This window comes from Elephas maximus, chromosome 19 (assembly GCF_024166365.1).
Source record: "Elephas maximus indicus isolate mEleMax1 chromosome 19, mEleMax1 primary haplotype, whole genome shotgun sequence".
In the NCBI taxonomy this organism is placed as follows: domain Eukaryota; kingdom Metazoa; phylum Chordata; class Mammalia; order Proboscidea; family Elephantidae; genus Elephas; species Elephas maximus.
The window spans coordinates 26640522-26652789 of NC_064837.1; the positions used below are offsets into that span (position 1 = coordinate 26640522).

Consider the following 12268-nt stretch of genomic DNA (forward strand, 5'->3'; position numbering starts at 1 on the left):
AGTAAAGGATATAAACAGGCACTTCACCAAAGAAGACATTCAGGCGGCTAACAGATACATGAGGAAATGCTCATGATAATTAGCCATTAGCGAAATGCAAATCGAAACTATAATGAGATACCATTGTAGGTATTAATCCAAAAAACACAAAATAATAAATCTTGGAGAGGTTGTAGAGAGACTGGAACGCTTAACACCGCTGGTGAGAATGTAAAATGGTATAATCACTTTGGAAATCGAGTTGGCACTTCCTTAAAAAGCTAGAAATAGGACTACCATACAATCCAGCAATCCCACTCCTTGTAATATATCCTAGAGAAATAAGAGCCCTCATGAATAGGTACATACACACCCATGTCCACTGCAGCACCATTTACAATAGCAAAAATATCAAAGCAACCAAGGTGCCCATCAATGGATGAACGGATAAACAAATTACGGTATACTCACACAATGGAATACTATGCAACAACAAAGAAGAATGAATTTGTGAAACATCTCATAACATGGTGGAACTGGGAAGGCATTATGCTGAGGGAAATTAATGTCCCAAAAGGACAAATATTGTATAAGACCACTATTATAAGAACTCAAGAAAATGTTTAAACACAGAAGAAAACATTCTTTGATGGTTATGAGACTGGGGAGGGAAGGAGAGGGGTATTTACTAATTAGGTAGGAGACAAGAATTATTTCAGGTAAAGGGAAAGACAACAGACAATACAGGGAAAGTCAGCACAGCTGGATTAACCCAAAAGCTAAGAAGTTCCTTGAATACAGCCGAACACTTTAAGGGCCAGAGTAGCAGGACTGGGGGTCTGGGGACCATGGTTTCAGGGGGCATCTAGGTCAACTGGCATAACAAAATGTATTAAGAAAACATTGTGCATCCCACTTCGATGAGTCACATCCGGGGTTGCAAAAGCTGGCAAGCGGCCATCTAAAATGCATCAATTGGTCTCAACCCACCTGGAGCAAAGGATAATGAAGAACACCAAAGGTACCAGGAAAATATGAGCCTAGGAGACAGAAAGGGCCACATAAACCAGAGACTCCATCAGCCTGAGACCAAAAGAGCTAGATGGTGCCCAGCTACAACTGATGACTGCCCTGACAGGGAACACAACAGAGAATCCCTGATGGAACAAGAGAACAGTGGGATGCAGACCTCAAATTCTAGTAAAAAGACCAGATTTAATGGTCTAACTGAGACTGGAGGGACCCCAGAGGTCATGGCCCCTAGACCTTCTGTTGGCCCAAAACTAAAACCATTGCTGAAGCCAACTCTTCACACAAAGATCAGACTGGACTATAAGACAGAAAATGATACTGGTGAGGAGTCTGCTTCTTGGCTCAAGTAAACACATGAGACTACGTGGGCAGCTCTTGTCTAGAGGTGAGATGAGAAGGCAGAGGGGGACAGGGGCTAGCTGACTGGACCCGCGGAATACAGGGTGGAGAGGTGGAGTGTGCTGTCAGATTATGGGAGAGCGGCTACGGAAACACAGCAATGTGTGTAAGTTTTTGTATGAGAGACTGACTTGAATTGTAAACTTTCACTTAAAGCACAAAAAAAGAAAAGAAAACAACCCACTATAGATAAAACAAAATGCAATTCTAAAAAATGTTCAGGCAACCCACAAAAAGGCAAGAGAAACGAAAAAATAGATTTTTACAACAATAAAATTTTTATTAAAAAATCACAAGTACGTAAACCAACAAAATATCCACAGAAACGTGTCTGGAAATGTTAATAGGGGTTGCCTTTGGGTCATGAGATAGCCAATGTTATTTTCTTGTCTTCAATTCTTCTGCATTTTCCAAAATGCCTATAATAAACATATATTAAATGGAGAAACAAAAACAAACGGAAAAAAATAAAATGGCACACTTAAACTCTAACATATCAATAATTAAATTAAATGTAAACGGTGTAAATACACCAATTAAAAGATAGATTTTAGCAGACTGGACTAAAAATAAATGAATAAAAAAATAAAATAGACTGAGTGTGCTCTCCCACCACAATGTAATCAAACTAGAAATCAGTAACAGAAACATAACAGCAAGATCTCCAAACACTGAACAACACGCTTCTAAACACTTAAGAGATATAAATCTAACATATACAGGGCTTATGCTGAAAACAAAGCGGTGATGAAAGAAATCAAGGATCTAATCTAAATTAATGGAGGGACATAACCATATTCACGGATTAGAAGACTCAAGACAGTAAAGATGTCAATTTACCTCTGTAACATAACATTTCCCAAGTGCTCTCTTAATCCAGTTTTGAGGCCCTGGTCAGTTCCCCTTCTGGAGCTGCCTACAACAGCTCGAGGTTGCTATTACTCTATCCCCAGGTACAACCCTGTGTGGCCTTGCATGGTAATCTTCTGTCACTTGGAAGATTACTTAAGAGTAAACTTCACAGTTTTCCAGAATGTTTAGGGGGCAGACAGAAAATAGCGAACACAGAAAATTCTGTTCATAGTGGCACATCTATTACAGCACAGAGACAACTTATCAGACATTAACAACTCTAAACAAATTGTATTTTATCCATGTTCTCCTCAAAGAATACAACACCAAACTATACTCAACACTCTATTCCAGTGAAAAGAGGGCAGAGCTATTACTTCACTAATTATGGATGTCAGGATACAAATCCAGTTTAACTCTTCCTTTATTCTTACCCTCACATCAATCCTTTCACATCTACTTAAAATACCTATTGGATATACATCCTTAACACCACTGGCTCATTTCACAGCTTCATTTCTTTCAAGGATGACAGCCTACTCACTGTTCTCTCTCAGTCCAATTCATTTTTTGCAAATAAACTTTGTACTTACAGGATTAAGTACCAATTCTTTAACTTCATATACAAGGCCTTGTAATTGAACCTCAGTCATCCTCCCAGACTTCTCTTGCCACTGCACCCCTCACACCTTTAATCCCGTCTCACATGCCATTACTACCACCATGGTTTTGGTGGATACCCAAACACATTCTGTTCTTCCATCCACCATGACTTTGGAAATTCTTTCCCTTCTGCAACAGATGCCAGTTCTTCTGAACTTATCAAATTTCTACTCATATTTTAAGATCCAACTCAAAGAGTAACTTCCTGAGATCTCTGGGCAGATTCAGCCAGTCCTTCCTAAGTGTTATTCCATCAATTTCTACCACTTGTATCAATGTAGCAATCTGCTGCAAAAGACCTCTTTAAGTGTTAAAAAGCAAAGATGTCAGCTTGAGGACTAAGCTGCTTCTCAAGCAAGCCATGGTATTTTCAACTGCCTTGTATGCATGTGAAAGTGGGACAATGAAAAAGGAAGACCAAAGAAGAACTGATGCCTTTGAATTATGGTGCGCTGGTGAAGAATACTGAATATATCACAGACTGCCAGAAGAACAAATACATTTGTCTTGGAAGAAGTACAGCTAGAATGTTCCCAAGAAGTGAGGATAGTGAGACTTCATCTCACATACTTTGGACATGTTATCAGGAGGAACCAGTCCCTGGAGAGGGACTTCTTGCTTGGAAGAGTAGAGGGTCTGAAAAAGAGGAAGACCCTCAATGAGATGGACTGACTCAGTGGCTGCAACCGTGGGCTCAAACATAGTAATGATTATAAGGATGACACAGGACCTGATGGTATTTGTTCTGTTGTAAACAGGGATGCTATGAATTAGAACCGAATTGACGGCACCTAACAACAACGTGTCAATGTAGGTAATTATCTATATCTGAGGCTTTCCCCTTAGTCTCTATCCTTCCCAAGAGCATTATGGTTAAGAACTGGGGCTCTGTAGTGAAACAGGTCAGGGCTAGCGTCCTGGACAGTCTACGTAGTCCCTAGCCATGACAAGTAAGTTCACATCTCTTGAGCCTCAGTTTCCTCATCTATAAATTGAAAGTAATCGTAAAACCCATATCATAAGTATGCTGTATAGATTAAACGATAATAATAAATGTATCCTGAAAATTCAGCACTGTACCTGGCAAACAGCAGGGGCTCAATAAGTATCAACTCTTATTATCATTATCATCACCCAAATTCTCTCTTCCTTCTAACCACAGTTCAAGTACAAAGTAGGCATTCAGTATTCGCGCACAAATAGCTTTGGAATACCAGGTTCCTTTACCTATTTGAGCAGAATGAGTTGGCCTTAAAAAAGCCTCCAGTTCGTATTTCAAGGAAAAAAAAAAATCAATACTGAAATTAGTTTCAGAATTCAAAATATTACAATCCACTCCTCTCTAGAATTAAGGTAGGTTTGTCACTTTTCTGAAAAGGTAGATTCTATAGACATAAATTTAAGATGCCATTCTCCTTTAGGAAAAAAGGAACAAAGACGTTCAATAAATACTTGCTGAAAAAGGGAATGAGATGAATCTGTTCTAGAGAAGGTCATTCATTCATTCAATACAGTATTTACTGTGTAGATGTTATGTGTCAGGCACTATGCTTGTCATCAGATACAAAGAACATGAGAAAGCACAGCTATTCTCTCACCAGTTACAAGGAAGTCTGAATTAAAATGATTAAAATGACTAGAGCCACAAGAAACCCCTTTCCTCCTCCACTGCACAACGTGTAGTTAAATACAGTATATAAAAAGTAGACTTAAAATGAATTCATCAACTCTCATGGAAGAAAAAAAAAATTCACACATGTAACTTTCAGGAAGAAAAAAATACACACATGTAACATTTAGCTTTTTATTTTGTTTCAGACAGCTGGACAAGGCATCTATATTCTTCTAGCATATCTTCTTAACAGTCACTAACCAAAGTGAAAGGCTACTTACTTATATATAAAAGGCAAAGGAAAAGGTCACGATTGTCTAACAGGGAATTTGAATTCCCAAATAAATTATCTTACAAAAATATCAAACTTGCTTTTCCAAACACTTTTCTGCTGGTAAAAAATTTAAAAAAAAAAAATTCACATTTTAAAAAAATCTGTAGGCTGGTACAGCAAGTTATGAGCATCATTTTTACAACCTAAGTAAGTCTTTCAAATAAATATTTCACACAAATTTAAGTTTAAAAAAAAAATAGGTCAAGTATTTACCCTATGTTTGCTTGGTCAACTAAAAGACCATTTATTAAACTGAACTACAGATGATACGCTACAAATAGTACACGCCCTATCGCTGAGGCTGGATACGCACACGTGCATGTTACATACGCGGGAAATTGTTAACACCGCTGTGCATACTACTTCCAAAAGTAGCTTTACCCTGTAAAAATCCTCTAACCTGCCTTGAGTTGAACTGCAAAGAAAGAGCAAAAGAAAATACTTCAACTATAGTAGAAAAAACAAAAAATTATAACGCTTTTGGGTCTTAAAGAGATTACTAAACATGAAATAAAAGTCAACATTGCTTACAAAATACCTGAACATGGACAGCATACTCAACACATTTATGCAGACAGCACAAGAGTGAACACATATTACAAGAACTTTGCCTTCTAGCCAGTTTATTCCTGTTGTTTAATTCTAGTCTTACACAGCCTTTACATCTTTTAAAGACGAAGATTTAACAAAATGTTACATTAAGCTTTTCTGTTCTAGTAACCAACTTAAAAAAAAAAAAAAAAAAGACAGCAAAGGCATACAAACCTTGCTATAGCCATCCATATTTTTAAGGCCAGTTTGATTTTTATTGTGATGTAATATTTCAATTAATAATATGCTGAAAATAAAATTGACTGCATCATGGTTTTGTCCACAAATTTCAAGTATCTTATTGCTAAAATATTCCAAAACGAATTTAGTAAACACTTTTTCATTTCCAACTGCCTAATTGAGAGATGAATCCAACTATTTTTATCAGTTACAACTTAACTGGGCTGAGAACAGCTACATAAAAATCCTGCAAACCAAAGCCAATCAGCCAAAAACCTAAAACACTAACACTTTCCAGCCAGGATAGAAAAATGAACATCCAAAGTAAAGAGAACCACATGATTGATCAAGCAACCAATCAAAAACCACTTCTCTATTATTGGAGCTAATAGTTACTCGAAGCTTGAAGTTTCCGCCTTCGTTATTATTGGTTGTGGTTCCTAGAGTCACAGCTTCAATGTCAAATGTGACAGTGGACCCAGAAGTAACTGCGGGTAACTGATTAGTCATTTCTTTTCCATTTACAAAAACTGCACCTAAAATGTTAAGGTAAACAGTCATTACATATGAGCAATAACTGTAAGAGAATTGAAACAATTTCTAGATGACTGGTAAACCAAAACCAAGCCTGTTCCCTTCGAGTCAATTCTGACTCAAAGTGACCCTATAGGGCAGAGTAGAGCTGTCCCACAGGGTTTCCAAGGAGCGACTTGTGGATATGAACTGCCGTCCTTCTGGTTAGCAGCCCGAGCTCTTAACCACTGCACCACCAGGGCTCCAGATTAGTGGTAGCACAGCTAATTTTATTATTTTTTTAATGTTTTATTGTGTTTTTGGTGAAAATACACACAGCAAAACCCACTCCCATTCAACAACTTCTACACACAATGCTCAGTGACACTGGTTACATAACACAGCTGATTTCTTAATTCAGATAAAACAGTTTATAATGCCAACTGGTCGTAGATAATGTATTTCCATATGTTAATTAACCCCCCATCCCCATGGCAGCAGAAAAAGTTAGAGCCTTAATCACATTTTAGAGTTCAGGGTTCTACTCTTTTCCAATATGGATGGCAAGAGAAGAAATCTGACTCCCTTACAAATTTTCATACAACAGCAAGATTGTTTCATGTGGAATAAAAAATGATCTTGTTCTATCTAATGCCTGACCCCACGCCAAAACATTAATACTTCTTGGCTATGATTTTTAAAACTGTGATTACTGGGGAGCAAATAACCAAAGAAAAACAGAGATATGTAACAAGCAAATGTTCTACCAAGTTCCCTAACCTATGAGTACACTGAACTTAGACAACCCTCACACAAAGACACACAGGATTCAGAGGGAGACTGTTGTTGGGGGCCGTCAAGTCAATTTTCAACTCATAACTACCACATGTGACAGAGTAGAACTGCCTCATAGTGTTTTCTAGGCTGTAATCTTTATTGGAGCAGACTGCCAGGTCTTTCTCTCATGGAGCTGCTGGGTGGGTTCGAACCACCAACCTTTCTGTTAGCAAGCAAGCGTGTAACCATTGTGCCACCAGGGTTCTTCAGAGGCAAACTGCTTGGTTCAAATCTCAGCACAGTCACTTCCTAGCACTGTGAGTTTAAGTCAGTTACTTAACCTCTTTGTATCTCAGTTTTCATCATCTATAAAATGGGTGTAATACTAATAAAAAACTAATACTTCAAAGAGTTGTCAGAAGGTTCAAAGATTTATTATATTTTTACACAAATAACATGGGGCTTTTATGTTTGTTTGCCAACCAAGCCCTCCCACGAGGTATTTTCATAACGTTTTTTTTCTTAATAGCAACATGTTAAAAAAAAAATTGGTATAGCAGTGCTTACAAAAATACCTTGCAGGGGGAGGGCATGGTTAGCAAACAAACGTAGAAGGCACACGTTATTTGGGTAAAAACATGGTATTTGTGAAGGATTGAGGATGTTGCCTGCCTGGTACCATACAAATATGTCAAAAGACCTAAACCTTCTCATCTCTTGCTATAAATGCATGATATTGGAACAGATTAATACCTTACTATAGTAATACCTACATTTCAAGGAGAATGACAGTTACTCATCTCTTACCATTTGTACTAATGCACACTGCTTGATCCCGCTGCAGAGAGTCATATCCATTCTGTTTTTCTGCACACACTCCTATACTGTCCCTTCTGTCCGGTTGTCCCACAGTTTCAACTCTGTAAATGAGCGAAAGGTCATTTAATCTTCACTTTTTTAAACATGGTACCTAACAGCTACTAAACTTAAAAAGAACAATCTCATCACCATTGTTCTTTTCTAAATAATAAACAATTAATAATGACTGAGCACTTACTATATTCCAGGCACTGTTCTAAAATTTTTCTCTCTCTCATTTAATTCTCGTAACAATCTAGGATATAGGTGCTATTATCATCATGCTCATTTTATAGATGAGGAAACTGAAGTATAAAAGGAAGAACAGTTTTAAAAACTGTTAAATAATCTGATGATGATTGCCTGGCTGATGAGTGGTAGTTTCAGGACTTGAACCCAGGCATTCTCACTCCAGAGTCTACATCCTTAACCACTTACAGCTACAATGGTAGGCACATTTCTATTCTATATGCTGGCTCCAGATCAGAAAATTTGTCATATATGCCATTATAATGAATGTGACTATTACTGCCATCACCTAAACCTTCAATATGAAAGTCTATGCAATGATTTCATTACTGTTTATCAAGCGTTCAAAGCCTTTAAAAACAGACATTACACTTCTAAGAAAAAAGATTATGGTTATGAACACACTATTCTGCTTGGAGAAATTCATATGTAGAAAATTTACACCTTTTGCGTTGTAGTTTCAAATCTGCCACACATCATTCCTCAGGTACTCTAGAGTGGGAAGCTTAGGTATAAAGGTAAATAAATATCCCTATTACAAGACTCATCTTTCCCTCCATTCCAAAAACCAGACCTCACAAGGACAGAAAAAGAAAAACTGGTGTGGAACAGGATGTGGCTTTTCCACGGGCAGGTTTTATTATTCATATTCATTGTGGTCCCCAGATGCCATTTGTTGTAAAGTGGCAAACATGCATGATCACAGCAAATAAGTGAGTCAGTTTCTGAAGTCATTTCACACCTTACTCAGCAGTCTAAAGAAGTACAGCACACTTTCGCTGACGCATTTAAAATTGAGATACGATTAACAAAAAATCGACTTATGCCCAAGTTAGAAGGAATGCAGCTATTGCAGAGAGTAAAGCAGAAGGTTCTAGCTGGTAATTTTTCTCAAAGGAAAAATAATCTGAGAAAACGCATGGTCCAAATAAAGGAGCAACGTCGATGTCAACAAGAGAGCTAATCCATTCCTTTGACCCCGCACTTTGGCTAACTTTAATTGGATGTAAGTGGGACAGCCTCACTGTCACACCATCCCAAACTGCCTTCTTCCCACAATGAATACCTGGAGCAGACATACAAAAATTCAGCTAAACAGCTAATGAACACACAGAAAAATTTCAACTTCATAGTAAATATAAGAAACGGACATTAAAACAAGAATTTTATTTTGGCCTATCAGTTACAGATTGAGAAAAAACAGTGTGTTGACAAGGATGCAGTGATATCACTATGCACTGCTGGGAAGACTGTAAATGCTTCCAGGGATGCAGCCGGCTAGTCTGCATGTCACTGACAGGAAACTACCCCAAGGATGAGAGAATATGCCCTATGGCAACAAACAGGGCCATGACACAGCTTGACTTGTCAGAGTAAGGGAGAGAGAGAGAAATGCCTTATCAAGTCATGGCAAAAAAGGACTTTTGATACAGGACTACATCCTTTTATTTACTACATTAATCCTAAAATATAATTTATTCTCTCTCAAAATGAAGCAGATAACTTGAATAGTCCTATATCTATTAAAAAAATTGAAAATCTTTCAACAAAGAAAACTCTAGGATGGCAAGGCCACTGGTGAATCCTACCAAACATCTAAGGAAGAACTAATAACAATTCTATACGAACTCTTCTGGAATATAAAAGATGAAGAAGCAGTACTCACCTCATTTTCTGAGGCCAGCATTACTGTGATACCAAGACCAGACAAAGGCATTGCCAAGAAAAGAAAACCAACAAATATTCCTCTCATGAAGAGACATAAAAATCCTCAACAAAATATTAAAAACCAAATTTAACAATATATATAATGAATAATACATGGCCAAGTGGGGTTCATTGAAGCATTATTTACAATAGCAAAAAGATGAAAACAAGCCCATCAACAGATGCTTGGATAAACAAACTATGGTACATACACACAACGGAATATTACCGAATAGCAAAGAACAACGACGAATCCGCAAAACATGAATGAATCTGGAGGGCATTATGCTAAGTGAAATTAAGTCAATCACAAAAAGACAAATATTGTTTCAGACCATGATTATAAAAACTAAAAAAAAGGTTTACACACAGAAAAAAAAAAAAAAAGACTCTGATGGTTACAAGGGAGGGGAGCAGTGGGGAGGGAAAATCACTAACTAGATAGTAGACAAATGTCAACTTTGGTGAAGGGAAAGATAACATACAATATATGCAAAGTCAGCATAACTTGACCAAGGCAAAGTCAGAAGCTTCCTAAACACATCCAAACACCACAAAGGACTGAGTTGCTGGGGCTGAGGGCTGAAGATCATGGTCTCGGGAGACATCTAGGTCAACTGGCATAACAAAATTCTTAAAGAAAATGTCCTATATCCTGCTTTGATGAGTAGTATCTGGTGTCTTAAAAGCTTGTGAGCGGCCATCTAAGATACGTCTATTGATCCCATCCTGTCCGATGCGAAGGAGAATGAAGAAAACCAAAGACACAAGGAAGATATTAGCCCAAAGGAGTGAAGGACTACATGAACCACAGACTCTACCAACCTGAACCCAGAAGAACTAGATGGTGCCCAGCTACCACCACCTACTACTCTGACAGGGATCACAATAGAGGGTCCCAGAAAGAGCAGGAGATAAATGCAGACCAAAATTCGAATTCACAAAAAAAGACCAGACTTACTAGCCTGACAGAGACTAAATGGATCCCTAAGACTATGGCCCCTGGACACCCTGCTAACTCGGAAGTGAAGCCACTCCTGAACCCCACTTTTCAGACAAAGATTAGACAGGCCTATAAAACAAATGGTAGCACATGTGAGGAATGCGCTTCTTAGTTCAAACAAGTATATGAGACCAAATGGGCAAATCCTGCCCAAAGGCAAGACGAGAAGGCAGGAAGAGACAGGAAAAATGGCGGAATGGACACAAGGAATCCAGGGTGGAAAGGGGGAGAGTGCTGACACATTGCGGCAATTGCAACCAATGTCACAAAGCAATTTGCGTATAAAATCTTTTTTTAATTTATTGTGCTCCAGGTTAAAGTTCATAGAGGAAATTACCTTCTCATTGAAAAATGTATACTTAAACTTAATCTAAGAAGCACATTCCTCATGTGTGTCATTGTTGGTTATTATGATAATTTTGGTGAGAACTGATGGTGTCTTGGGGTCAGGATGGAGTAGTGGAGGTGATGATAAGTGGTCAGAACCTGGATATATTGTGCAAGAAGAGATGACATGGTTTACTGACTGACTGGTTATGGATGTGAGAAAGAAAAGAGTCCAGGAAGACCCCACGGTTTTGGACTAAGTAACTGAAAAAACAGAAATGCCATTTACTGAGGTACGGAAGGCTGCAGGAGGAGCAGATTTGTGGAGAATATCAGTTTGTTCTTTGACAAATTAAATGAGTTCCTTATTAGACATCTAAGTGAAGATGTGGGATAGGCAGTAGGATATATACATCTGGAGTTCAGTGGAGAAGACCAGACTGGAGATATTAATTAGAAAGTTGTCAGCATCTAGAGAGTATTTAAAGCCATGAGACTAGATGAGATTGACCACAGAATGAGGACAGACAGAGGACATTGAAGAACTCTAACATTACGCAGCTGAGGAGAAAAGAACGAACCAACAGAGGATTCTGAAGAGGAATATCAAGTAAGATAGAAAGGAAAAGCAGGAGAACGTAGTGTCTTTGAAGCCAAGCAAAGGAAGTGTCTCAAAAATGAGGTAGTGATCACCTGTGTCAAATGTTGCTGACAGATCAAGTAGGAAAAGACTAAGAGCTGACCTCTGGGTCTGCAATGTGAAGATCATTAGTGAACCCAATGTAAGCAGTTTCAGGAAGTAGTGGGGGTGAAGGCTTTATTACAGTGCGTTCAAAAGAGAAAATGGGAACTTCTAGGACCAGTAGGTACATGGTAGCACCTTCATTCTGAGTTCTTCCACTTCGGGAAAACTAATGGAGTAATAAGGAGACGGGGGGTGGACCTAAGCTGAAATGGCTTTTTTTAAAAAATAATACTTTATTGTGTTTTTGGTAAGCCAAAATGACTTTTAAAAGATAAGCCAGATCATGTCATCCATTAGCTCAACATCCCCCACTGGCCTCCCATCTCACTCAGAGTAAAAGCAGAGTCCTACGAGGCTCAACATGATCCGTGAAGCACAGTACGATGGTTAAGGGTATAGACTTTGCAGCCAGGCTCCCAGGAACTGAATCTTAGCTCCACTGTTAAA

The 12268-nt window shown here is 38.3% G+C and overlaps 1 protein-coding gene across 1 annotated transcript in view; it reads right to left on the bottom strand.

Moving 5' to 3' along the window:
• Positions 1–1844: 1844 nt before the first annotated feature.
• The window catches only part of CRLF3 (cytokine receptor like factor 3), a 43326-nt gene continuing 32902 nt past the window's right edge, over positions 1845–12268 (bottom strand). Inside the window, exons 7-8 of the mRNA XM_049859670.1 lie at positions 7740–7852; positions 1845–6178 (exon numbers count right to left, since the gene is read on the bottom strand). Coding sequence (XP_049715627.1) covers positions 5919–6178; positions 7740–7852 — 373 coding nt within the window. The 3' untranslated portion in view covers positions 1845–5918. The remainder of the gene's footprint in view (positions 6179–7739; positions 7853–12268) is intronic.